At 35.6% G+C, this 27,826-nt stretch overlaps 3 protein-coding genes across 4 annotated transcripts; 1 reads left to right on the top strand and 2 right to left on the bottom strand.

Moving 5' to 3' along the window:
• The first annotated feature begins 210 nt into the window (after window positions 1-210).
• Window positions 211-2,076, top strand: chrm5a (cholinergic receptor, muscarinic 5a). Of its 2 annotated transcripts, XM_073827322.1 has the most exons (2): window positions 211-1,078; window positions 1,151-2,076. In XM_073827322.1, exons 1-2 carry the CDS (start codon window positions 211-213, stop codon window positions 1,582-1,584), a joined length of 1,302 nt encoding a protein of 433 aa, XP_073683423.1. In that variant the 3' UTR covers window positions 1,585-2,076. The 2 variants fall into 2 exon arrangements, with proteins under 2 accessions (XP_073683423.1, XP_073683422.1); XM_073827321.1 differs by having other exon boundaries at window positions 211-2,076.
• Window positions 2,077-7,944: 5,868 nt separating this feature from the next.
• LOC141296085 (fibrinogen-like protein 1-like protein) lies at window positions 7,945-13,272 on the bottom strand. Its single transcript, XM_073827366.1, has 3 exons — window positions 12,720-13,272; window positions 12,513-12,639; window positions 7,945-9,144 (listed from the first exon to the last, which is right to left on the bottom strand). Exons 2-3 carry the CDS (start codon window positions 12,637-12,639, stop codon window positions 8,450-8,452), a joined length of 822 nt encoding a protein of 273 aa, XP_073683467.1. The 5' UTR covers window positions 12,720-13,272; the 3' UTR covers window positions 7,945-8,449.
• A 1,172-nt stretch (window positions 13,273-14,444) lies between these two features.
• On the bottom strand, window positions 14,445-19,525 carry emc7a (ER membrane protein complex subunit 7a). Its single transcript, XM_073827330.1, has 5 exons — window positions 19,170-19,525; window positions 17,933-18,052; window positions 15,263-15,401; window positions 15,113-15,193; window positions 14,445-15,034 (listed from the first exon to the last, which is right to left on the bottom strand). The coding sequence occupies exons 1-5, from the start codon at window positions 19,397-19,399 to the stop codon at window positions 14,852-14,854; spliced, it is 753 nt and encodes a 250-aa protein (XP_073683431.1). The 5' UTR covers window positions 19,400-19,525; the 3' UTR covers window positions 14,445-14,851.
• Window positions 19,526-27,826: the final 8,301 nt, after the last annotated feature.

The raw sequence follows: 27,826 nt of genomic DNA, 5'->3' as shown, positions 1-27,826 counted from the left end.
TGGACAACTTTAAAGGCGATTTTCTCAATATTACATTTTTTTTTTCACCCTTGGATTCCAGATTTTCAAATAGTTGTATCTCAGCCAAATATTGTTCTAGCCACAGCATGGTAGAAGCTTTCCCATTCTTAGTCATTGTTCTGATGGCATCTAATGTCTGTTTTTGTGTTTCCTCAGGAGATGGCCGTGCTGAACCGCATGTGAATCACTATGGATGGAGAGAAGAACATCACCATCAGCGCCAACATCTCCGACGCGCACCTGCTCCCTCACAGCTTGTGGGAGGTGGTCACCATAGCGACCGTCTCCGCCGTGGTCAGCCTCATCACCATCGTGGGCAACGTTCTGGTGATGCTGTCCTTCAAGGTGAACAGCCAGCTGAAGACGGTCAACAACTACTACCTGCTGAGCCTGGCCTTCGCCGACCTTATCATCGGCGTCTTCTCCATGAACCTCTATACCTCCTACATCCTGATGGGCCGCTGGGCTCTGGGCAGTCTGGCTTGCGATCTGTGGCTGGCTTTGGATTACGTGGCCAGTAACGCGTCCGTCATGAACCTGCTGGTCATCAGTTTCGACCGGTACTTCTCCATCACGAGGCCGCTGACGTATCGTGCCAAACGGACGCCGAAGCGCGCCGGAATCATGATCGGTTTGGCTTGGCTCGTGTCTTTCGTCCTCTGGGCTCCGCCGATCCTCTGCTGGCAGTATTTTGTGGGGAAGCGAACGGTTCCTGAAGGACAGTGTCAGATCCAGTTCTTCTCCGAACCCGTGATCACATTTGGAACAGCGATAGCCGCCTTTTATATTCCCGTATCCATCATGACCATCCTCTACTGTCGGATTTATAAGGAAACCGAAAGACGCACTAAAGATCTGGCTGAGCTTCAGGGAGTCAACTCTTCGACCAATTCAGACGTTCCGAATCAAAAGATTCGTTCGTGTTTCACCTCTAAAGAGACGTCCTGGTCGTCTAAACCTGTGGACGAGCAGCTGACCAACTTTAGCTACGCTTCATCCGAAGATGAAGAGCGCTCGGCTTCTCCTTGCGTCTCCAAAGAGGAGAACTCCAAGACGAGTCCTGCTCGAAACAAGAAGTGCGTTTCTTATAAATTCAAAGACGTTCGTCCGATTAAGAGCGCTAACGGAGACGAAAAGCCTTCGTCTTTCTCATCAGCCGAGTCTGTGAATGCTCCGTCCTCCTCGTCTTCTTCCAAACCCATGGACGGCACGCTGAAAAGCCAGATCACCAAAAGGAAGAGGATGGTTCTGATCAAAGAGAAGAAGGCGGCGCAGACTCTGAGCGCCATCTTGCTGGCCTTCATCCTCACCTGGACGCCCTACAACATCATGGTGCTGATCTCCACCTTCTGCTCCGACTGCATCCCACTGTCGCTCTGGCATCTGGGATATTGGTTGTGTTACGTTAATAGCACTGTCAACCCCATGTGCTACGCGCTCTGCAACAAGACCTTCCAGAAGACCTTCCGCATGCTGCTGCTGTGCCGCTGGAGGAAGAAGCGGCTGGAGGAGAAACTCTATTGGTGTGGACCCAACCCTGCCGCTGGAAACAAACTCACCTGAGAGAGTCTGGACTGAGATCTGAGACCAAACTTTGCGATTCCATTCGGACTGTCAAATGCACCGGACACCTTCACCACTGTTCAGCTTTTCAGGTTTCTGAAAGAAGTCTATTCTGCTCACCAAGGCTGCATTTATTTGAAAATTACTGTAAAAATGGGAGATATTATTACAATTTAAAATAACTGTTTTATATGTTAATATCTTTTAAATTGTAATTTATATCTGTGATAAAAGCTGAATTTTCAGCATCATTACATCATTTCAGCTTCAATGTCACATGATTCTTTAGAAATCATTCAACATGCTGATTTGCTGCTCAAGAAACATTTCTGATTATTATCATTGTTATTATTATCATTTATTTTCATCAACAAACATTTCTGATTATTAGCAATGTTAAAAACAGTTGTGTCGCCCAATATTTTTGTGGGAACACTACCTGTGATACACTATTCAAAAGTGGGTTTTTTTTTCAAAATAATATTTGTATTCATCAAGGATGCATTAAATGAATCAAAAGTGTCAGTAAAGACATTTATAATGTTTTAAAAGATTTCTGTTTTAAATAACTACTCTTCTTTTGAATTTTCTATTCATCAGTGAATCTTGAGAAATAATGTATGACAGTTTTCACAAAACAATTGGGCAGCACAACTGTTTTCAACATTGCTTAAGTTATAATCAGAAATGTTTGTTGAGCAGCAAATCAGCATATTAGAATGATTTCTAAAGGATCATGTGACACTGAAGACTGCAGTAATGATGCTGAAAATTCAGCTTTGATCACAGGAATCAATTACATTTTAATAAATATTCACATAGAAAACAGCTGTTTGAAATTGCAATAATATTTCACTGTTTTTGATGTTTTTCACTGTTTATAAATGCAGAATTGTGAGGAAAAGAGACGTCTTACAAAATAATAAAAACTCTCCAAAAATGACAAAAAAGCCCCATAAAAATATCCTAAAAGTACCATAAAACTGGCTCATATGACTTTTATGACTATATGTTCATATTTGAAGTGGGAACGATTTAGTTAAAGGATGAATCTGCTCATTTTAAATCAGTTTTGTATTATTACAGCAGTGCAACCAGATCATCCACTTGTTTGTCAACAAATATCTGGCTGATGATGTAAAACAAGTCATTTAAAGGATTACTTCACTTCCAGAACAAAAAAACAGAGAATTTACTCAACCTCTTGTCATCTAAGATGTTCATGCCTTTCTTTCTTCAGTTGTAAAGAAATATTTTTTTTGAGGAAAACATTTCAGCAATGTTCTCCATATAGTGGACTTCTATTGTGGCCGAGAGTTTGAACTTCCAAAATGCAGTTTAAATGCAAAGGGCTGTAAACAATCCCAGCCGAAGAATAAGGGTATTATCTAGTGAAACGAGTGAAATTAAAAAAAATAATAATAAATTCAATTTATACACTTTTTAACCACAAATGCTTGTCTTGTCTAGCTCTGTGATGCACATGTGTACTCTGTGCACTCCGGTTTAAGACAGTTAGGTCTCATCTCATTAAAAAGTGTATAAATTGTATATTTATTGCAGAAAATAATTGATAGTTTCGCTAGATAAGACCCTTCTCGTTTGGGATCATTTAGAGCCATTTGAAGCTACATTTAAGCTACATTTTAGAAGTTCAAACTCGCGGGGCACCATAGAAGTTCACTATATGGAGAACATTCCTAAAATGCTTTCCTCAAAAATGAGGAACTGAAGAAAGAAAGATATGAACATCTAATCCTTTATATCATTCGTCAGACATCTGACAGCTGCATCTTCAGCCAATTTTTATTAAAAAAAGCCCCTCTTTCAGCAATGAATTCTTCCTTTAATATTTTCATAAATATTATTCCTTTAACTCTGTTGGAACTCATGTGTGAGCTCTATACAGCAGCAGCAATGTTCAGATAGATCGTTTGAGTCAGTGTAAGTCTATCATTGGATTCTGTGATGCTTTCACCACATCGATCCATTATGTCAATATCATAAGAGTATGATGAAGGACATGTCTCATGAGTTCAGAACAAACTCCCCATCAGAGATGATCTTCTTCATGTCTGTCAGTCTTAAAGGGCTAATGTTGTATTTCAAAGGCTTGATGTCGATTGTACCACTTCAGATGCCTTATTGTGCCATTATGAACGGCTTTAATGACGCAAGGAAACTCAGAAACGACTCTGAAGATGCAGTGATCTCTGGATGTTTGCCGTGTTAATGAAGTGAAACAAACTTATTTTGTTTTAATGAGGACGTGTGATTTTTATCTATAGGTGCTCAGAAGATTTGTTTCGATGTGCCGTAAACAACTCAATGAAGGTGATCAAACATGCCAGAACTATATTTCATCAGCTTTATTGCTCGTTCATTCCCAGTAACCCATGACCGTGTGTGATTTTGTATCAGTTTCATGAGACCTTTTGGACTCTTTGGTACAAATATTTCTGACGTTTAAATGTTTATTGAATAAAATGATATATTTGGTCCAGATAATTTATTCTAATGTGTTGAATGGGTTAATAATTGTTCCCTTTCGAGGGAACATCGAACTGCGTCCTCTAGTCATAGCGACCCCTAGAGGACGCAGTGTCTCGTTCCCTTCTCAGGCAACCAAGCTTACATATGTAACCTGAGATGTTCCCTTTCTCAGGGAACCAGGATTGTATATGTAACCTAAGATGATTTTCGTACTTAGTATTTCTGTCTTGTTTTCCAGTACAAACATCTGAACATTCTTAAGGTGAGATACATTTACTTAAGAAGATTCTTTTCTGAAAAATGTATCAAATTGAGTGAATGTTCTTAATCCTCATAAAGCTTCTTTTCTGAAAAATGTATCAAAATGAGTAATTGTTCTTAATCCTCATAACTTTGTTTTGACCTGAAAGAGATACATAAAAATTTCGGGGAAAAAAATGCATAGTTTTTAGTAAGGGAACGGAACTTTGCAAATGTTTTAAGACCCTCAAAATACACATTATTATTTGTTCCAGATTTTTATGATTACATTTTTAGTCATGTGTTCGGCTCATTTTGACCCAGTATGTATGGAGCACCATTAGTGTCAAAAATACTTTCTGTAAAATGATCTATGAAGTTATATTAGTGTCAAAAATGTTTGTGAAATGTTTTTCACCTTTTCTCCATATCTCACACATGTTTGGAATGAATCTTGAGGATGAACATAAATATGTCTTCCTATTAATGAACCATTTCAGCATGAAAAATTCATCACTCTTATTAAATCTCACATGAAAGTGAAATTTCATGCAAGCAAAATTAATTTATTTAATACGAAAACTTTTCAGAGTAATATTTATGTTGTTTTGGTGGTTTGTTAGAAATAAATATGTAGGTTTCATAAATTTGGACTGTTTTTGAGCAATCATAAGTTATAAGTTCAAATGAATTGAATTAAATTATATTCATTCCAATGTAGGTAATAATAGTTAACAGACTTTATGGTTTTTATATTTATTTTCATACAATTGACAATTTTTTGATTTACTTGATTCATGACTCTATTAATCGACTCCACTGATTCGCGACTCTATTAACCGACTCCACTGATTCATGACTCTATTAATCGACTCCACTGATTTGTGACTCTATTAATCGACTCCACTGATTCTTGACTCTATTAACCGACTCCACTGATTCATGACTCTATTAATCGACTCCACTGATTCGTGACTCTATTAACCGACTCCACTGATTCATGACTCTATTAATCGACTCCACTGATTTGTGACTCTATTAATCCTGACTCTATTAATCGACTCCACTGATTTGTGACTCTATTAATCCTGACTCTATTAATCGACTCCACTGATTCGTGACTCTATTAACCGACTCCACTGATTCATGACTCTATTAATCGACTCCACTGATTTGTGACTCTATTAATCCTGACTCTATTAATCGACTCCACTGATTCGTGACTCTATTAACCGACTCCACTGATTCATGACTCTATTAATCGGCTCCACAGATTTGTGACTCTATTAATCGACTCCACTGATTCGTGACTATATTAATCGACTCCTTTGATTCGTGACTCTATTAATCGACTCCACTGATTCGTGACTCTATTAACCGACTCCACTGATTCGTGACTCTATTAATCGACTCCACTGATTTGTGACTCTATTAATTCTGACTCTATTAACCGACTCCACTGATTCGTGACTCTATTAACCGACTCCACTGATTCGTGACTCTATTAACCGACTCCACTGATTCGTGACTCTATTAACCGACTCCACTAATTCGTGACTCTATTAATCGACTCCACTGATTCGTGACTCTATTAATCGGCTCCAATGATTCGTGACTATATTAATCGGCTCCTTTGATTCGTGACTCTATTAACCGACTCCACTGATTCGTGACTCTATTAACCGACTCCACTGATTCGTGACTCTATTAACCGACTCCACTGATTCGTGACTCTATTAATCGGCTCCAATGAGTCGTGACTCTATTAATCGACTCCTTTGATTCGTGACTCTATTAATCGACTCCACTGATTCGTGACTCTATTAACCGACTCCACTGATTCGTGACTCTATTAACCGACTCCACTGATTCGTGACTCTATTAATCGACTCCACTGATTCGTGACTCTATTAATCGGCTCCAATGAGTCGTGACTCTATTAATCGACTCCTTTGATTCGTGACTCTATTAATCGACTCCACTGATTTGTGACTCTATTAATCGACTCCACTGATTCGTGACTCTATTAATCGACTCCACTGATTCTTGACTCTATTAACCGACTCCACTGATTCATGACTCTATTAATCGACTCCACTGATTCGTGACTCTATTAACCGACTCCACTGATTCATGACTCTATTAATCGACTCCACTGATTTGTGACTCTATTAATCCTGACTCTATTAATCGACTCCACTGATTCGTGACTCTATTAACCGACTCCACTGATTCATGACTCTATTAATCGACTCCACTGATTTGTGACTCTATTAATCCTGACTCTATTAATCGACTCCACTGATTTGTGACTCTATTAACCGACTCCACTGATTCATGACTCTATTAATCGACTCCACTGATTTGTGACTCTATTAATCGACTCCACTGATTTGTGACTATATTAATCGGCTCCACTGATTTGTGACTCTATTAACAGACTCCACTGATTCGTGACTCTATTAATCGGCTCCACAGATTCGTGACTCTATTAATCTACTCCACTGATTCGTGACTATATTAATCGACTCCTTTGATTCGTGACTCTATTAATCGGCTCCACAGATTTGTGACTCTATTAATCGACTCCACTGATTCGTGACTATATTAATCGACTCCTTTGATTCGTGACTCTATTAATCGACTCCACTGATTCGTGACTCTATTAACCGACTCCACTGATTTGTGACTCTATTAATTCTGACTCTATTAACCGACTCCACTGATTCGTGACTCTATTAACCGACTCCACTGATTCGTGACTCTATTAACCGACTCCACTGATTCGTGACTCTATTAACCGACTCCACTAATTCGTGACTCTATTAATCGACTCCACTGATTCGTGACTCTATTAATCGGCTCCAATGATTCGTGACTATATTAATCGGCTCCTTTGATTCGTGACTCTATTAACCGACTCCACTGATTCGTGACTCTATTAACCGACTCCACTGATTCGTGACTCTATTAACCGACTCCACTGATTCGTGACTCTATTAATCGACTCCACTGATTCGTGACTCTATTAATCGGCTCCAATGAGTCGTGACTCTATTAATCGACTCCTTTGATTCGTGACTCTATTAATCGACTCCACTGATTTGTGACTCTATTAATCGACTCCACTGATTCGTGACTCTATTAACCGACTCCACTGATTCGTGACTCTATTAACCGACTCCACTGATTCGTGACTCTATTAACCGACTCCACTGATTCGTGACTCTATTAATCGACTCCTTTGATTTGTGACTCTATTAATCGACTCCTTTGATTCATGACTCTATTAATCTACTCCACTGATTCGTGACTCTATTAATCTACTCCACTGATTCGTGACTCTATTAATCGACTCCTTTGATTCGTGACTCTATTAATCGACTCCACTGATTCGTGACTCTATTAATCTACTCCACTGATTCGTGACTCTATTAATCTACTCCACTGATTCGTGACTCTATTAATCGACTCCTTTGATTCGTGACTCTATTAATCTACTCCACTGATTCGTGACTCTATTAATCTACTCCACTGATTCGTGACTCTATTAATCTACTCCACTGATTCGTGACTCTATTAATCGACTCCTTTGATTCGTGACTCTATTAATCTACTCCACTGATTCGTGACTCTATTAATCGACTCCTTTGATTCGTGACTCTATTAATCGACTCCACTGATTTGTGACTCTTTAAACTGAATTTTTTCCACATTCACTCAAGTTGTTGATCAGATACAATATGGTTTTATTTGAAGTATATGTTATAAAATAATGATTCTTCTAGTACAAAGAGAATGTGAAAATAGTCTACAGATTCTGAATGCATAATGAGAGTTAACATAAAAACATTTGTTTTCCCTTTAGTTTATTTTTCTGAGCCAGTTCTTGTTTTAATCATAATCTCACTTCATTTTGATCAGTTTCTCTTCTTTGATCACTGTGAATCTCCAGTAAATGTGTTTGTACTGGAAAACAAATCCAAAATACTGTGAAAGAGCATAATTTTTTGAAGTGTAAATCAAACATGTATTCCCACAAACACAAATCTCCTGACACACAGTGAAGTAGAGTTAATTCAGAATAATTAGACAGTTTTTCCAATTAAAAAATAGTGTGTGTTGGAGTGTATCAGAGTTCGTCTCTCGTACAGTCTCCAGAGCGAATCACTTTGAGCTGCTCTGAGGGTTTCACCATCATCCAGGCGTATTTGCACAGGTGCTCTTTGTTGCAGTCTTTCTGCCAGTAGATGACGTTCCTGCGGTTCAGGTTTGCGCCGGCGCATGCGTCGTACCACCAGCCGCCACCCGCTACGCCCTGGAACTCCAGCAGGGCACAGTTCTGGTAGTAGTTGTCGTTGTCGCGGTCTTTGGTGGTGAAGCGCTGGTTGTCGTGCAGATAGTTCTCGGTGTCGAGCGTCAAGGCGTCCACCGCGGTGCCCTCAAACAGACCTAGACGCAGACGGTACTGGGCTGCCTCATCCTCCACCAGCACCGGGTCGTACTCGCCCGTCTTGGTCACGGCGTCCTTGTCCACCAGCTTGATGCCGAGTTTGTAGCGCGCCGGGCCGTGGGTCAGTCGGTGCAGGTGCTCGTTCCCCAGCCAGTGGTTTCCGGTCAGGGATCCGAAGCCGTGCTTGTATTCGTCCCAGCCCTGGTCGAAGTCCACACTGCTGTTGACCGTGATGTGCTGCACCACCGTCCATCCGCCCTCCTGCATGGCGCAGTATACGGCGATGGGCGAATCTCCGGGGCGGATCAGATACAGGCCGTCTCGAGCCTGACCGCCGGAGCTCTGCCACAGATCATAACAGTCCCGGGGAAAATCTGAGAGGGAACAACAACAGAATCACGACTGAGACACGGACAGACTGCAGACTGATGGTGAGTGATTCACAATCATCGTGAAACTGACTCTACTGATTCGTGACTCTATTACATGACTCAATTGATTTGTGACTATGTTAATTAACTCCATTGACTCATGATTCTGTAAAAATGTCTCCATTGATTTGTGACTCTATTAATCGATTCAATTGATTCGTGACTCTATTAATCAATTCTGTTGATTCATGACTCTATTAATCGACCATATTGATTCATGACTCTAATAATCGATTCAATTGATTCATGACTCTATTAATCAATTCTATTGATTCATGACTCTATTAATCGATCATATTGATTAATGACTATAATAATCGATTCAATTGATTTGTGACTCTATTAATCAATTCTATTGATTAATGACTCTATTAATCGATTATATTGATTCATGACTGTAATAATCGATTCAATTGATTTGTGACTCTATTAATCGATTTCATTGATTTGTGACTCTATTAATCGATTTCATTGATTTGTGACTCTATTAATCGATTTCATTGATTTGTGACTCTATTAATCGTCTCCATTGTTATATGACTCTATTAACTGACTCTATTGATCCGTGACACTATTAATTGACACCATTGACTCATGACTCTGTAAAAATGACTACAGCGATTCGTGACTCTATTAATCAATTCTGTTGATTCATGACTCTATTAATCGACCATATTGATTCATGACTCTAATAATCGATTCAATTGATTCGTGACTCTATTAATCAATTCTGTTGATTCATGACTCTATTAATCGACCATATTGATTCATGACTCTAATAATCGATTCAATTGATTCATGACTCTATTAATCAATTCTATTGATTCATGACTCTATTAATCGATCATATTGATTAATGACTATAATAATCGATTCAATTGATTTGTGACTCTATTAATCAATTCTATTGATTAATGACTCTATTAATCGATTATATTGATTCATGACTGTAATAATCGATTCAATTGATTTGTGACTCTATTAATCGATTTCATTGATTTGTGACTCTATTAATCGATTTCATTGATTTGTGACTCTATTAATCGATTTCATTGATTTGTGACTCTATTAATCGTCTCCATTGTTATATGACTCTATTAACTGACTCTATTGATCCGTGACACTATTAATTGACACCATTGACTCATGACTCTGTAAAAATGACTACAGCGATTCGTGACTCTATTAATCGATTCCATTGATTCATGACTCTATTAATCAATTCTATTGATTCATGACTCTATTAATCGATTATATTGATTCATGACTCTAATAATCGATTCAATTGATTTGTGACTCTATTAATCGATTCAATTGATTTGTGACTCTATTAATCGATTTCATTGATTTGTGACTCTATTAATCGATTTCATTGATTTGTGACTCTATTAATCGTCTCCATTGTTATATGACTCTATTAACTGACTCTATTGATCCGTGACACTATTAATTGACACCATTGACTCATGACTCTGTAAAAATGACTCCAGCGATTTGTGACTCTATTAATCGATTCCATTGATTCATGACTCTAATAATCGATTCAATTGATTCGTGACTCTATTAATCAATTCTATTGATTCATGACTCTATTTATCGATTATATTGATTCATGACTCCAATAATCGATTCAATTGATTTGTGACTCTATTAATTGTCTCCATTGTTATATGACTCTATTAATCGACTTCATTGATTCATGACTCTATTAACTGACTCTATTGATCCGTGACTCTATTAATTGACACCATTGATTCACGACTCTGTAAAAATGACTCCATTGATTTGTGACTCTAACAATCGATTCAATTGAATTGTGACTATTACCTGATTTCATTGATTCATGAATCTATTAATCGATTTCATTGATTCGTGACTCTATTAATTGACTCCATTGATTCGTGACTCTATTAATTGACTCCATTGATTCGTGACTCCATTAATTGACTCCATTGATTCGTGACTCTATTAATTGACTCTATTGACTCATGACTCTATTAATTTATTCCATTGATTTGTGACTCTATTTATTGACTCCATTGACTCATGACTCTGTAAAAATGACTCCATTGATTCGTGACTCTAATAATCGATTCAATTGAATTGTGACTCTATTCATTGATTCCACTGATTCATGACTCAATGACTATGGTCTTATTGTGCATAATTCATCAGTGACATTATTGTAAAACTGTTGTTGTCACTAACTAAAACTATTTTACAAACAAATACATTTTCAAGTACTAAAGTACTAAATATATTTTTAAAAATGTAAATTAAAGTTAAATTAAAACATCTTTAAACATGAAAAATTTAAAGTAAAAAATATGTGAAATGTATATACAGAAATAATGATAAATAGAAATATAAAATAAGAAGAAATGTTGCAATGTCATCTAAATAGAAATATATATATATATATATATATATATATATATATATATATATATATATATAAAAAGAAAAATAGGAAAAAAATGCTATAACGGAAATAAATACATTTAATACATTTAAAGTTATTTAAGTTAAAGTACAACAATTTTTAAAACTATGATTAAAATGAAATGAAATTTAAAAAGCATGTAATATATATAGAAAGAGTGTTGCTTTGATAGCTATAAAATAATATCAAACTTATATAAAAATATATCAAACTTTATATATATATATATATATATATATATATATATATATATATATATAGTTTTCAAGTAGTAAGTTTGTGCTTTTTTCTGGTATGTATGTGTATATATATATATACATACACTAAAAAAGCACAAACTTACTACTTGAAAAGTGAAAATCTAAAATGATATTACACTACAGATACCATATCTTATAAATAATGCCAAAATACCACTGTTCTTAAGAAAAAGTTTGTCTTAATCTTTCATCAGTCTTTGATCTGTTAGCAGACATTATCTCTAGTGTTTGTAAACCTGATGTAATTAGTCTTTATCAGGACTAATTATATGAACACACCCTGAGTCCTGCTTGACCTTTGACCTCTGCTCTGATGGGTTAGTGGAACCAGACCTGCTCTAAATTCCCTCTAGTATTTCCGCATCTGAAACATGAGCGCCTCCATAAACAAGCTGTTGAGTTTGATTGATTAGAAGCAATAAACGACTGTGATTCTACAACAACAGCAGCCTAAAACTAGAACTAAAAAACAACATTATAATTACTAAGATGCCCAGGCGATGTCAGATTCTTTCTGTCACTGCTGAATGATTTACTGGAGGATGAATTAATAATCAGTGTTGATGTGAATCACAGTCGACACATGAGCAGCAGAAGCACGATCTGACCTTTCTGTCCGAGGTTCAGGATGAGTTTGTGCTCCTCTGGAGCGAGCAGATGGATGTTTTTGGCAGGAAGCGCTTCGGTCAGAACGCGAGCCAGCAGGAAGAGACAAACCCACAGCCTCACCATCATCTGAATGACAGACAGAAAGAGAAAAGCATGAGAATTCCATGATGTGCATTCATGCAGTGAGTGCTGATGTGAAGTCTTACCGCTGAGAGTGTGTGACTGACTCCAGGAAGAGAAAGAAGCAAAGTGTCAGTCCAAATACCCCGCTATCACGCTGGACTTCAACCCATCGCTGTAAGGGTTAAAGGCTTTATCTGGACTCGTTAGTGTAGTTTCATTTGTTTTATCTGATTCATTTCAGCCTTTGACTCCGTTTTGCAACAGCAGTGACTGAATCATGACCTGAATACCGGCAGAGATCCGGCACAACAGCACAGGAATCGCCGTGAGTTTGTGTTTACACGTGAAACTGATAAACATCTGTCTGTTTTCATGCATGTGAACATCAAATTCAGCAGAAATTAGAAATTGTATTTATTTTTTAGCACCATTAATAATTTTTCTAAACATTTAAATGCATAGACAAATTTTAAATACATTTATTTATACTGATTTTAAACAAAAATGTGAGTGTTTCAGGATTGTACAAAAGGTCAAAAGTTTACATAACCCTTTCAGAATCTACAAAAAGTTCATAATTTTAGCAAAAAAAAAAAAAAAAAATACAAAATGTTACTGTTGTTGTTTATTTAGTACTGACCTGAATTTATAAAAAGTTTACTTCCCCTTGATTCTTAATACTGTGTTGTTACCTGAATGATCCACAGCTGTGTTTTTGTTTAGTGATAGTTGTTCATGAGTCCCTTGTTTGTCCTGAACAGTTAAACTGCCTGCTGTTCTTCAGAAAATTCTTTGGTTTTATATCATTTTTGTGTATTTGAACCCTTTCCAACAATGACTGTATGATTTTGAGATCCATCTTTTCACACTGAGGACAACTGAGGGGCTCATATGCAACTATTACAGAAGGTTCAAACACTCACTGATGCTCCAGAAGGAAAAAACATGCATTAAGAGCCGGGGGTGAAAACTTTTGGAATTTGAAGATCAGGGTAAATTTAACTGATTTTGTCTTCTGGGAAACATGTAAAGTAAGTTCTGTTGCCTCCGAAGGGCAGTACTAAATGAAAAAAGAAATGATATTAAGGCAAAATAATCAAATCTGTTCAAAAGTTTTCACCCCCGGCTCTTAATGCATTGTTTTTCCTTCTGGAGCAGGACTGTTCAGGACAAACAAGGGACTCATGAACAACTATCACTAAACAAAGAACACAGCTGTGGATCATTCAGGTAACAACACAGTATTAACAATCAAGAGGAAGTAAACGTTTTATCAATTCAACTATTATGTTCTATATGTAAACATCTTTTATGTGAAATATCTCATTCAGGTCAGTACTAAATAAACAATAACATGCATTTTGTATGATCCCTCTTATTTTGGTAAAATAATTACCATTTTGCAGATTCTGTACTTTTGACCTCAACTGTTTGATTGCATCTAATAACAGTCATCATGGACAATAATGAGATTTTTAGGTAGAAAATGTTGCGAGCTTAAAACTTATGACATAGAAATGTCATAATGTAGAACTATTTCAATTCTGCATCTTTTTCCGGTGATTTTTGTAGTGAATTTGATGTTAAAGATCAATGTTTTGATGAACTTTGTCTTTACTCAGGCCTTTGTGTGTGTGTGTTGCTCTCCTAGGAGTATCTCACACACACACACACACACACACACACACACACACACACACACACACACACACACACACACACACACACACACACACACACACATTAATAGTGTTTCTTAAACAACTATAATAGTTTATATTAATTTTATTCAGTAACATAAACTCCTTCAATAAGTAAAATAATCTGGTGATACTTTACAATAAAGTTCCATTGGTTAACATGAACTAACAATATACATATTTCTAAAGCATGTATTAATCTTAGTCAGTTTCAACATTTATTAATATATTTGTAAAATCAAAATTAGTATCTGTTAATATTATTTAATCGTCCTGAGCTAACATGAAGTAACAATCAATAGTTGTGTTTTTATTAACTAACATTAACAAATATTAATAAACAATGTAACACATGCATGGCTTGTTAGTTAGTGCGTGAACTAACATAACTAATAACTAATGGGACTTTATTGTAAAGTGTTACTAATCATTTTAATATTTCAATATAAGTCTTTGGCTTTACTAAGCACAGCAGATATATCTGTAGAGTTTTCATGCTCTTAGCTTCTGTTTTATTAATCTTTCATCTTCCGCCTTGAAGCCACGCCCCTTGGACTGGGAGCTCCACCCCGAGGGCCTCTGGCTCCGCCTCCTGCCTTCCCCTGACTTTTAGGTGGTGAGAAGAACTTGGTCATGAGCTCTGAGACGTCTGGAAGCTCCTGGTTGGAGTTCAGCATGTTCATGGACTGCTCCATCTCCTGTCAATCATTTATTCAATCAATCAGCCGCAGGATCAATCAGAGTGAAGTGTTCATGCAGTGTGAAGGAGTTCATACCCGTCTCATCTCTGGATCACTGGGGTTGAAGATTTTAGGAAGAAGAAGGATTATCAGAAGAGGAAGAACCATCATGAGAACCTGAGAGAGTGAAGAGTAAAAGTAAGGAAGAGTAAAAGAGGATGAGAGAAATGTTTTATAGTGACGCACCATCGGGTTCATGAGGAAATCGGACCAGCCCCAGGTTTCTCGTGGGATGAAGTATGAATGCAGTCCGACGCATCGCATCTGAAGCGGGTACGGCAGGCGGATCACCTCTGAGGTCTTGATGTAGTTGACCACACGAGCCCTGAATGAACAATGAATCACGACAGCAGATTTAAAGGGGTCATCAGATGCCATTTTCCACAAGTTCATATGATTCTTCAGGGTCTTAATGAAAAGTCTCTAATATACTTTGGTTAAAAATTCTCAATAGTAGTGTAAAAAACCACCCTTTTACCTTGTCAAAATCAGCTCTGCAAAATATCAGCTCATTTTAAGACATGGCCCCTTTAAATGCAAATGAGCTCTGCTCGCCCCGCCCCTCTCTGGGATTATGTTTACTTTAGCCTCATTTAGCTGTGTTTATCAGCGAAACTTGCCAACAAGCACATTATTAAGAAAGGCCATTTGCAAAGATGCATAAAAACTCTAATATTCAGTTCTGCTGTGGGTGAAGCTGCATCAGGAACGATTCACACGAACATACGCATATGTAGATCGGGATCGGCGCTTTGCATTTAAAAACGAAAGTAATGTTAAACCTCTGCGTCTTCAGCGGCTCAGATGTCGGGAGTAAATGACGACTGCTGTGTTCATTATTACATCCAACAGCAGAACACCTCAATCGCTCAATTAGAGTCTTCCTCTGCACCTGAGTCACACAATGAGGATCGTATTCGGACTGTTTGAGCTCGGTGAGGATGGGTCTAAGTCAATCAAATATGTTTCGTCACAGCGACAAGCTGAGAATTAACTGGTTTTAAAAAGGAATATAACTTTTAAAGATTAAAAAACACCACTGGGTGTATTTTTATCATTGTAGGGTGGTTGTGTTCACAAACTGCCAACACACATTAATGTTCAAACAACTTGTAAAGGTTAGTTTTGCAGCCGATGATCCCTTTAAAGGATTACTCCACTTCCGAAATAAACATTTTATAATAATTTACTCATCCACTTGTTATCCAAGATGTTCGTGTCTGTCTTTTTATGTCGCAAAGTAATTACGTTTTTGAGGAGAACATTCCAGGATTTTTCTCCAAAAAGTGGAGTCCAGTGGTGCTCAACAGATTGAAGGTTAAAAATGTAGTTTAAATGAGGCTTCAACGATCCCAGCTGAGGAATAAAGGTCTTATCTAGTGAAACAATTTGTTATTTTATTTTAAAAATTACACTTTAACATGCTCATCTTGTCTAGCTCTGTTTGAACTCTGTGCACTCCTGTTCAAGACAGTTAGGGTATGTTGACTCAACTTTAAAATCGTCTACATCGCTGCAGAAGTACCGACCCAGTGTTTACAAAGTGAACATGCAAAGAACAAAGAAAGATAGATAGAACAAAGAAAGAAAGATAAAACAGCAATGTAGGACGATTTTGAAGTTGGAGCAGAAAATTAAATGAGAGTTTTTCAACATACCCTAACTGCCTTGAACCGGAGTGCACAGAGTATGCATCACAGAGCTAGACAAGACCAGCATTTAAGGTTGAAAAGTATATAAATATTAATTTATATAAGAAAATGACAGATCGTTTCGCTAGATAAGACCCTTCCCAGCAAACACATTTACATTGTGGCAACATCTGTGCAACATTACATTTTTACAAAGGCAACGTTGCCGTTTACATGCTCGCAACATTGTAACAATGTAGAAATGTAAGACACGAAAGGGCTGAAGCAACCGTGAGGCGACGTTTTTACTAAATGTATTTTTTATTCCAGATTGTAAATATAGCCTTTTCTGTGTGTCATATCAGACCCGTGATAAGTATGTAATACTTTTAAATACTGTTTAATATTAAAAATGGTTCATTAAACATTAATAGTGTTTAACTTAACATCTGCTTGTGTAAACTTTGAAGAGTAAAAATTCAATACGAATTCATGTAATCAAACTTTATTTCATACCAAACATTACATACATACAAAGGATTTCTAAGTACGTTACCAAAAGGTATACATTTGGGGGAAAAAATGTAATATAGAGTATATTAAGAATGTAAATATACTAAGTCATTTAGTTTAAGTATATTCAATAACAAATAAAAAAGCAAAGGCATCTGAGAACGTTTATTAAACAAAAGAAAAGCAGCGAAACAGTGGTCACAGCCTAAGCACAACCTTCAGAGATGGCCCTGAACCGTGAATGAATGGCAACATTGTGACAACGTAGTAACAACCCGAACAACACAATGTAGAACCAACAACCTTTTAGCCATGTTGTTACAACGTTGCTAAAAGGTTGGCTACGTTGTGGCAACGTTCTGTGTTTGTTGGGTTATTCCTCATCTGGGATCGTTTAGAGTTCTTTGAAGCTGCTTTTATAACCTTCAATCTGTTGAGCACCATTAAAGTCCACTAGAAGAAGAAAAATCCTGGAATGTTTTCCTCAAAAAACAATTTCTTTGCGACTGAAGTAAGAAAGGCTATATTTTGGATGACATGTGGGTGAGTAGCTTATCAGGATTTTTTTATTCTGGAAGTGGAGTAATCCTTTAATGCTCCTCTATAAGTTTCAGAGGACCAGTTATTTTCACTGTATCATCCAGTGTGAGTGTGTTTTACAGCAGTAACTGGGTCAAACTGACTGTAAAAGTCAAAGTTCACATCCACACACCTCATTTTCCCTGTAGTGGTGATGTCAACCCGCACAGGCTGGAATCTGTAGGTGGGAGAGGAGACTTCTAGGACATACGATCCGGACGGAACATCACTGACTGTGAAACTTCCATCATCTCTGCAGAAAGAAGCAGGACTGATCTGGTACTACAGTACAAGGATGCTGTCAGATGATAGAACCGTCATAGCAAACACAGAACACTTCCTATTGGGTAACCAAATTCATTTTTCGAAATTAAGATTTATACATAATCTGAAAGCTGAATAAATAAGCCTTCCATTGATTTATGGTTTGTTAGGATAGGACAATATTTGTCCTATTTGAAAATCTGGAATCTGAGGGTGCAAAAACATCAAAATATTAAGAAAATCACCTTTAAAGTTGTCCAAATGAAGTTCAAAATAGATAAAAAATTAAGTTCTGATATATTTATGGTAGGAAATTTACAAAGTATCTTCATGGAACATGATCTTAATATCCTAATGATTTTTGGCGTAAAAGAAAAAATGGATAATTTTGACCCATACAATGTATTTTTGGCTATTGCTACAAAGTTCTGTGAACGTACTAAGAACTTTTTTTGGGACCAATTAAGAATGTTCTTTGAATGTACTGAAAACAATTTCTAAAACATTTTGGCGACCAAATAAGAACGTTTTAAGAACATGCTGGGAATGTTATTATTTACTTCCTACTTCATATTTACTTTACTAAAACGTTCCTACCTAACCAACAGAACATTAGAACATTGGATTTGTGACCCTGGAACACAAAACCAGTGTTAAGTAGAACTTTGTAGCAATAGCCAAAAATACATTGTATGGGTCAAAATTATCAAATTTTCTATTATGCCAAAAATCATTAGGATATTAAGTAAAGATCATGTTCCATGAAATATATCAAAACTTAATTTTTGATTAGTAATATGCATTGCTAAGAACTTCATTTGGACAATTTTAAAGGTGATTTTCTCAATATTTAGATTTTTTTTGCACCCTCAGATTCCAGATTTTCAAATAGGACACATATTGTCCTATCCTAACAAACCATACATCAATGGAAAGCTTATTTATTCAGCTTTCAGATGATGTATAATTCTCAATTTAAACAAATTGACCCTAATTACTGGTTGTTCGCTGGGATGGTATTGAATCATATTCATATTCATTGCTTTTGCATGCACGTATTACATCTGCTCTCGCTCACGTGCGTTTGTTTTGGCGTGCACGCGCACCTGAGAAACCCCACGTGTTTGTCTCCATCCAGCAGAACCCGAGCAGATGAGATCCAGTCCTGAGCTCTGACACCCGGAACCAGCGCTCGACCCGACACCTGAACCCTCACATCTCCTTCAGGCGTCTTAAACATCACATCTTCATCGTCTTCCTCTAGACTGATGTCCTGAGAGAAACACGCGCGCAGCCCGAACAGAAGCAGCAAACAGGATCGCACGTGCAACTTCATCGGATTCTTTGACTTTTCACTGTCTAAACAGTGGCTCTTTAAAGCTGCTCTCACTTTGAGATAAAAATAAACCAACACATGACAGGTTTACACAACTGTTTGCTGTCAAAGTTTGACAGACGCTGCGTGATGACGTCACCGGGCGCGTCAGACTGAAGTCAACAACTATTTATATATTCCATATACATAAGAAAACGTATGTAGACCAAATTTTATCCCATTTTATTAATGACTTTAAATTTTATTTAAATCTCTTGGAACAAACAAAAAAAAAAAGCACTGAAAACATGTTATGCTCTGAAAGCATTGAAATGTATGTAATTTTGTTTCTTTTTTCTCTTTTTGTTTCTTTTTTCTCTCTCTGGCAGCTAGTGTTAATTTGACATGAAAATGTAATACCTCTGGTTCTTGTGGCATTGAGTTGATAAAGAATAAAAAAAAAAAATTTACTCATATATATCACAGTTAATGTTCTTAGGGGATTTATATGTGAATGCTTTCTTTTTTGTTTTGTTTTCATAACTGACTCAAAGTCTTGTTTTGAATCAAATGATTATCTGCACTATAAAGTTCCAATATGAATCAAATGATTCACAAACTCGCAACGAAGTCTCGATTTGAATCAAATGATTCGCGCTTTTAAGTTCCGATCTGAATCAAATGATTCGCGAACTCACACCTACATTTTAATTTGAATCAAATGATTCGTGGTCCACGCTTCTAAGTTCCAAACTGAATCAAATGATTCACGAACTTGCACCGAAGTCTCGATTTGAATCAAATTATTCGCGCTTTTAAGTTCCGATCTGAATCAAATGATTCGCGAACTCACACCTACATTTTAATTTGAATCAAATGATTCGTGGTCCACGCTTCTAAGTTCCAAACTGAATCAAATGATTCACGAACTTGCACCGAAGTCTCGATTTGAATCAAATTATTCGTGATTCGTGCTTTAAAGTTCGGATCTGAATCAAATGATTCACAAACTCACACCTACATTTTAATTTGATTCAAATGATTCGCAATCCAAGCGTCAAAGTTCTGATCTGAATCAAATGATTCACAAACTCACACCTACATTTTAATTTGAATCAAATGATTCACAATCCAAGCGTCAAAGTTCTGATCTGAATCAAATGATTCACAAACTCACACCTACATTTTAATTTGATTCAAATGATTCGCAATCCAAGCGTCAAAGTTCTGATCTGAATCAAATGATTCACAAACTCACACCTACATTTTAATTTGAATCAAATGATTCGCAATCCAAGCGTCAAAGTTCTGATCTGAATCAAATGATTCACAAACTCACACCTACATTTTAATTTGAATCAAATGATTCGCAATCCAAGCGTCAAAGTTCTGATCTGAATCAAATGATTCACAAACTCACACCTACATTTTAATTTGAATCAAATGATTCGCAATCCAAGCGTCAAAGTTCTGATCTGAATCAAATGATTTGCGAACTCGCACCTACGTTTTAATTTGAATCAAATGATTTGTGGTCCACGCTTCTAAGTTCCAAACTGAATCAAATGATTCATGAACTTGTCTCGATTTGAATCAAATTATTCGTGATTCGTGCTTTAAAGTTCTGATCTGAATAAATGATTTGCGAACTCGCACCGAAGTCTCGTTTTGAATCCAATGATTCGCGATCTGCACTATAAAGTTCTGATCTGAATCAAATGATTCGCAATCCGCAGTTCCGATCTTAATCAAATGATTCCCGAACTCGCACCTGTTTCGATCTGAATCAAATAATTTGTGAACTCAAATAAAATGATTTGTGAACTCGCACCAAAGTCTCGATTTAAATCAAATGATTTGCTCTCTGCACTTCAAAGTTCCTAACTGAATCAGATGATTCACAAACTCGCACTGAAGTCTCAATTTAAATCAAATGATTCGCGATCCAAGCTTCAAAGTTCCGATCTAAATCTAATGATTAATTCATTTGGTTTGTCTGTTCCTCCACTTTTCGTGTCTTCAGTCATGTTTACACGACACCCACTACTACTACTGTCTTAGCTCACTAGTTTGATGACATTAACTGAAATAAGCGAAACAAGTATCTTCTTCTTTCTCTCTTGGTTTGCTCCCTTCAATCAGGGGTGGCCGCAGCGGAGTGATCCGCACCACCAATTTGACACATGTTTTACGCCGGATGCCCTTCCTGACGCAACCCAGTCCTGAGAGTGCAAGCGAAACATGTATGATGTTTACAAATAATAATATCCATATTTCCATTGCAAAGATAACATCCAACACAAATCTAGGAACATACTGAGGTGAGGTAAGCGGTTTACTTCTTACTAGTGCAACACTCCATTAATATGACCAGCTGCAGCTCAAAACACACGTTAGATGTTCACATTGTGCATTATGATGGAGTTTGTAGCTTAATTCACTATATTTGAAATAGTTTGAGCTGCAGTTCAGTTGCTGACAGTTTAATAGGAAATCAACTGAAAGCATCCAGTCATCTCATACCATTCAATTCAATCTTACATTGATCAGTATTTATTTAGTAAAAAATATTTGAGCAATTATTATTTTTTGCGTCAAAAATTTATATCGGAAAAATTAAACACTTATTTCATAGATACATAGTCTTTCAGTAATTCAAATACCTCTTTAGGAATATTGCTATTTTCAAGAGTTTTCCAGGCCTTCCATTTAAAAAAGTTAAATTCAAGTACCTTGTAAGAACCCTTAATAAGGCTAAAAAATGACATTCAGTAGCATTTCCATTCATTGGTTTAATTATAGCAGTCTAAACATGAACACACTGTAATCACACACTATTAAACACGTTAAACTGCTAGTATTCCAGTAAACGATGGATATCCATCAGTGTTTCAAGATTCAGATCAGTGTTCATCTGTGATGATGTTCCTCACAACTGAATCAAATGAGACTCAACAGCCTGAGAAACAAAAGCAGTTTCGATTAGCAGTTTGATTTCATTATTGCGTTAAATATCAGCAGTTCATTACCTTCCAGAAGTCAGCGGTTGTTTGTGAAGCGGATGTAAGGTGTGTTTTCAGCGTCCAGAGCTCCTGCAGCTGCTGCTTCAACACGCCGATGTTCCTGCAGGTCAAATCAACATTTAACAGCTGTATTTGTGTAATCCTTTCAGTTTTAAGATGAAGGTGTATTACCTGTGATCTGATGACTGACGGTTGGCGATCAGCCGTGAGCTCCAGCGTTCCAGCGCTGCGTGAATCCAGATTAAAGCGCTGATGATGTAGCTGAAGCAGAGAGATCACATCAGCATCGTCATGAACACCAAAGACACGATTGATGGAGACACAGCGCTTACTCTTCAAAACAGCTCTCAAGAAGGTTCTTGACCAGAGGAAAGAGATCCACACAGAAGCCCAGCGTTTCCTCTTGAAGGCTGCTGGGAACAGATCTATCATGAAGTGTTCAGACAGTAAAACCAGCTCAAGATCTGCAGGATTTACCTTCTAGTCAGAGCAGGTAAGCAGTCGACCAGCACACTGACGTCCTGCAGACTGTAGAGAGGAATGAAAACTTTGACTAATGTTATGAACAAATGTCTAGTTATCTGGTCTTAAATAATGTTCTTGAAATGTTAGCACAAAAACATCATTTATACATCATTCATGGAATGGTTTGTTCTGAAACACTTTGGATGTTGGTCTAACATTGTCTAAATGTTACTACTTGTTTCAGAACATACAGAGAACATTCAAAAGTAACATTCCACGTTTGCAAAATGATCAAATGTAACATTCCTTTAATGTTTGCATAACATCTGTGCAAAAACAAAACAAAGCCATTAAAAATAGTTACTTTTCTCATTTTCTGATAAGTTTAAGTAAAATAACTAAACTAAAACTGAAAATTAATAAAACTACAGACATAACGCAATATTACTAAAACTAAAATAAAAAAAACTGCTAAAACTTGAACTAAAACCATGCATTAAAAACTTGAACTAAAGTAAACATGAACTGAATTAAAATAAACATTGATCATTTTTGTTTAGTTTAAGTTTAAGTAAAATATATAAACTAAACCTAACAATTTATATATATAAAAATATGTATATTTGAAATAAAAAAGAGTAAACCTTTAACTAAAATCTAAAAAAATCTAAAATAAAATTGAATTCAAAATATTAACTAAAACTACAGTATATTATCTTAGTGATACTAAATATCATTGAGATAATATACTGCTGTGTGTCTAAATGTTACTGCTTGTTTTCAGAACATACATAGAACATTCAAAAGTAACATTCCACGTTTGCAAAATGATCAAATGTAACTTTCCATTAATGTTTGCATAACATCTGTGCAAAAACAAAACAAAAACAAAACCATTAAAAATAGTAACTTTTCTAATTTTTGATGAGTTTAAGTTAAAATAAAATAACTAAACTAAAAATGAATAAAAACTGTACAGACATACTTCGAAAAAAATCACAAAAACGCAACATTACTAAAACTAAAATAAAAAACTGCTAAGACTTGAACTAAAACCATGCATTAAAAAACTTAAGTAAAAATAAAGTAAACATGAACTGAATTGAAATAAACATTGTTCATTTTTGTTTAGTTTAAATTTAAGTAAAATATATAAACTAAAACCATTTATAAACAAAAATATGTAGACATATTTACTTTTTTTTTTAAATGAGCAAAACTTTTAACTAAAATATAAAATAAAATATAAAATAAAATCGAATTCAAAATATTATCTCAATGATACTAAATAACACTGTTTTTAAAATCAAGATATAATTTAATTAAACATGACCATATATTCATATTTTGTATATTTATATTGAGTTTGTTCAGTTCATGTTAAGATTAATTTTTTCTGTTTAAATGGAAGGGTTTCATGTTGAAAGAGCAGTATTATTTGATATTTTGATTCATTTTTTCCTGTTGTTTTCTGTTTAAATATAATTACTTTAAAATTAGACATCAAGCATTGAAAAGGTGGATCAGCGTGATCTGCACGTTCAGAAAAAAAGTGAAATGTTCTTGGAACATATTTTTGTTTGAATGACTAAAGTCACTCTTGTCATCTGTCTGACGCTGTTTTACCGTTCTAGGAAAGACAGCAGCTCTCCTGTGCTTCTCCTCCAGAGCGTCAGAGCCAGACTGAGCCTCAGATTTCTGCCGTGAAGAACGTCTGTCAGCAGATGATGCTCTTCAGAGATCTGCAGAAGCAGCAGCGGTCACCTTTATTTATTTATAGATAGCGCTTTTTTTTAACAATACAGATTGTGTCAAAGCAACTGCACAGTATTTAAACAGCACAATACAATAGTGTGTAAGTAACGCATTATTGTAAATAATCCATTTTCAGTTGAGCAAATGCACTTTATAAGTGATTCTCTGATTTTCATTTTTTAATGCTAGTTTGTCATTTGATCCACTGGATTGATTCATTCAAGTAATAAAAAATAATTTAACATCACTGAACTAATTTATGGGTCGAAGACGAAAAAAGGTTTAAGCATATAAACAATAAGTGTAACACTGCTTTAAATTGTTGATGTTTTTCCAAAAAAATCTTAAAACGTTTTCTGTTTAATTTAATAGCATTTTTGTTTTTGTTTTTCAGAGCAAAAAATAAATATTATGCATTTTTCCCTAATTTACAGAAGACACTAAAATGTCATTCAGTGTAACAATCTTGTCAGGCATATTTACAACAAAAATCAATTTATAACATTAAAAGATGAATTACTTTCATACTAATTAGTTGTAATTCTACATTTGTAAAAAATTGCCACTATCCTAGGTTTTGCCCATTTGTCTAAAATGGGCAAAAACTAAAATTTTAAAACATACATAAAAAATTATTTTACGCAGCACTAATTTAATAAAAAAAAAACAGTAAAAATGTGAAATATTATTACAATTTCAAACAATTTCAATTTCAAAACAAAGATGTTTTTTATGTGAATATCTGTTAAACTGTAATTGATTTCTGTGATGCAAAGCTGAGTTTTCAGCACCATTACTCCAGTCTTCTGATTATTATCAATATAAGATTTATATAATTATAATAAATAATCATTTATTTGACAAGAACACATTCAATTGGTCAAAAGTGACAGTAAAGACATTGTTGCAGAATTACATAATGTTACAGTAGATTTCTATTACAAATAAATGCTGTTCTTTTAAACATTTGTAAAAAAAATTGCCACTATTCTAGGTTTTGCCCATTTGTCAGTAAGAATGTTTCACTCATTTAAAAACATAATAAAATTCAGTATGCTTCCTTAATCTTTTATCAATTTTAATATGTACAAGTCAGAATAAGCACAAATATTGTTACACTGAATGACAATGTAACAATTTTATTCTCCAAAAATTTATTTGAAACCTTAAAAGTAGACACATTTAATGTGCTTTCTATGGAAATAAATAATTTCGACCATTTCTGTGTCTTTGACCCATATGCACAATAATTTATACCAGCAAAACTGATTATTATAGGTTAAAAACAACAAGTGCAGGTCATCACTTAATACAGTGTTAAAACATCATTTCATTATCACTTTTATCCAATGTGTGTTTCAGCTTTTAAGTAAAGCTCCTCTGCTGGTTTACCTGTGAACAGCATCTCCAGTGGCTCAGGCTCTCGCTGTGCTGAGGTTTGTTTTCATGCATCGTCTCTCGGACAGGTTTCACGGGTGTCGAGGCTCTTCTGTGAGCGCCGGGTCCCTTCATGTGATAATGATGATGGTGTGTTTTCCTCTTGCAGGACACGACTCTCTTTAGCCGGCCAGCTGCATTCGAGCGACTGAAGATCAAGCACACATTTAGATGATCAGAAGATCTTCTGTTCTCACACCTGATTTGAGAAATGGATTAGGATTTGGATTCCCGTGAGACCTGACGCAAATCTAGCGGTAGTGTTAAATGTATTGTATATACCGTAAATATATATTAAAACTTAATTTTTGATTAGTAATATGCATTGCTATGAACTTTATTTGGACAACTTTAAAGGTGATTTTCTCAATATTTCGATTTTTCAAATAGTTGTATCTCGGCCAAATCTTAACTTATTTATTCCTCTTTCAGATGACCCTTATGACTGGTTTTGTGGTCCAGGGTCACGTATTGATAGTGCAAAAATTATATACAATATTAGAATGTTTGCAGGAGTGGACACAAAAATCCTGGGAGAGGTTGCAGGTCAAAAAAAGCCAGTCATCAGCCTAAAATCTCACCTCTTTTTACCAGTGTCTTTCATTTTGTTACATGCATCCTGTGAAAATAAAAAATTACATGTTAAACCAATAATTGCTTCTCTAAATGTATGATACTACAGAACTCAAATTTTCAAACATACATAAAAAATTGAAATAATTGTGATTTATTAATTGAAATAAGTCTTTTATGCAGCACTAATTTGATAAAAAGTAAAAATGTGAAACGTTATTACAGTTTCAAACGGCTGTTTTCTATATGAATAGCTGTTAAACTATTTTATTTCTGTGATCAAAGATGAATTTTCAGTATCTTTACTGCAGTCTTATGATTATTTTCAATATAACATTTAAATAATTATAATAAATAATCATTTATTTGTCAAGAACACATTAAATGGTTCAAAAGTGACAGTAAAGGCATTGTTGCAAAAATGAATAATGTTACAGTAGATTTCTATTTCAAATTAAATGCTGTTCTTTTCAACTTTTTATTCATCTGTGAATCCTGAAAAATAAAATGTATCAGTTTTTACAAAAATATTGAGTAGCACGACTGATTTCAACATTAATAATCAGAAATGTTTCTTGAGCAGTAAATCAGTATATTAGAATGATTTCTGAAGGATCATGGACACTGAAAATTCAGCTTTGATCACAGGAATAAATTACAGTTTAACAGATATTCACATAGAAAACAGCTGTTTTAAACTGAAATAATATTTAGCATTTTTACTGTATTTTTGATCAAACAAATGCTGCATTAAAAAACATTTATTCTAAACTTTTGACTTTTTGATAATCATTATGTATGTTTTACTATTTCAGTTTTGTTATTTAAACACAGCAAGCAATTTAATATTATTTTGCATTATCACTGTTCTACTATATTTTGTTATAACACTATAGTGAGTGTATATTTTCAAGTTGTCATCAGTTGTAGTTTAATTGCATTGTCAGTACAGTTATTCTTCACCTGTTGTAAGTGTTTTGCCTCTGAGATCTGAACCGTGTATCTGTGATCTTCCTCATCCTCATCCTCATCCTCACAGCAGGACATCAGGAATCAAACACAGGCTGCAATGCGCTGAAACACCAGCAGGAGTCACAGTTACACTGGTGAACACAGTCAACATCACTGATTTATCTGACAGACAGCTGTCAATCATCATCATTTTCCATCCACATCCATTACAGCGCAAGAAAAA

Source organism: Garra rufa, chromosome 21 (assembly GCF_049309525.1).
Source record: "Garra rufa chromosome 21, GarRuf1.0, whole genome shotgun sequence".
NCBI classification, from domain to species: Eukaryota; Metazoa; Chordata; class Actinopteri; order Cypriniformes; family Cyprinidae; genus Garra; species Garra rufa.
Note: the sequence above shows the minus strand (reverse complement) of the source record. Positions and strands in the feature narration are given on the sequence as shown.

What these genes read in the sequence shown, in the direction of transcription:
- LOC141296085 (XM_073827366.1), bottom strand. Translation starts at nt 12,639, where the DNA reads ATGATGGTGAGGCTGTGGGTTTGTCTCTTCCTGCTGGCTCGCGTTCTG. An exon ending in CCTGAACCTCGGACAGAAAG is followed by an intron (nt 9,145 to 12,512) that starts GTCAGATCGTGC and finishes GTTCCCTCTCAG; the next exon opens with ATTTTCCCCGGGACTGTTAT.
- emc7a (XM_073827330.1), bottom strand. Translation starts at nt 19,399, where the DNA reads ATGAAGTTGCACGTGCGATCCTGTTTGCTGCTTCTGTTCGGGCTGCGC. An exon ending in AAACACGTGGGGTTTCTCAG is followed by an intron (nt 18,053 to 19,169) that starts GTGCGCGTGCAC and finishes TTCTTTCTGCAG; the next exon opens with AGATGATGGAAGTTTCACAG. An exon ending in GTGATCCAGAGATGAGACGG is followed by an intron (nt 15,035 to 15,112) that starts GTATGAACTCCT and finishes AATGATTGACAG; the next exon opens with GAGATGGAGCAGTCCATGAA.
- chrm5a (XM_073827321.1), top strand. Translation starts at nt 211, where the DNA reads ATGGATGGAGAGAAGAACATCACCATCAGCGCCAACATCTCCGACGCG.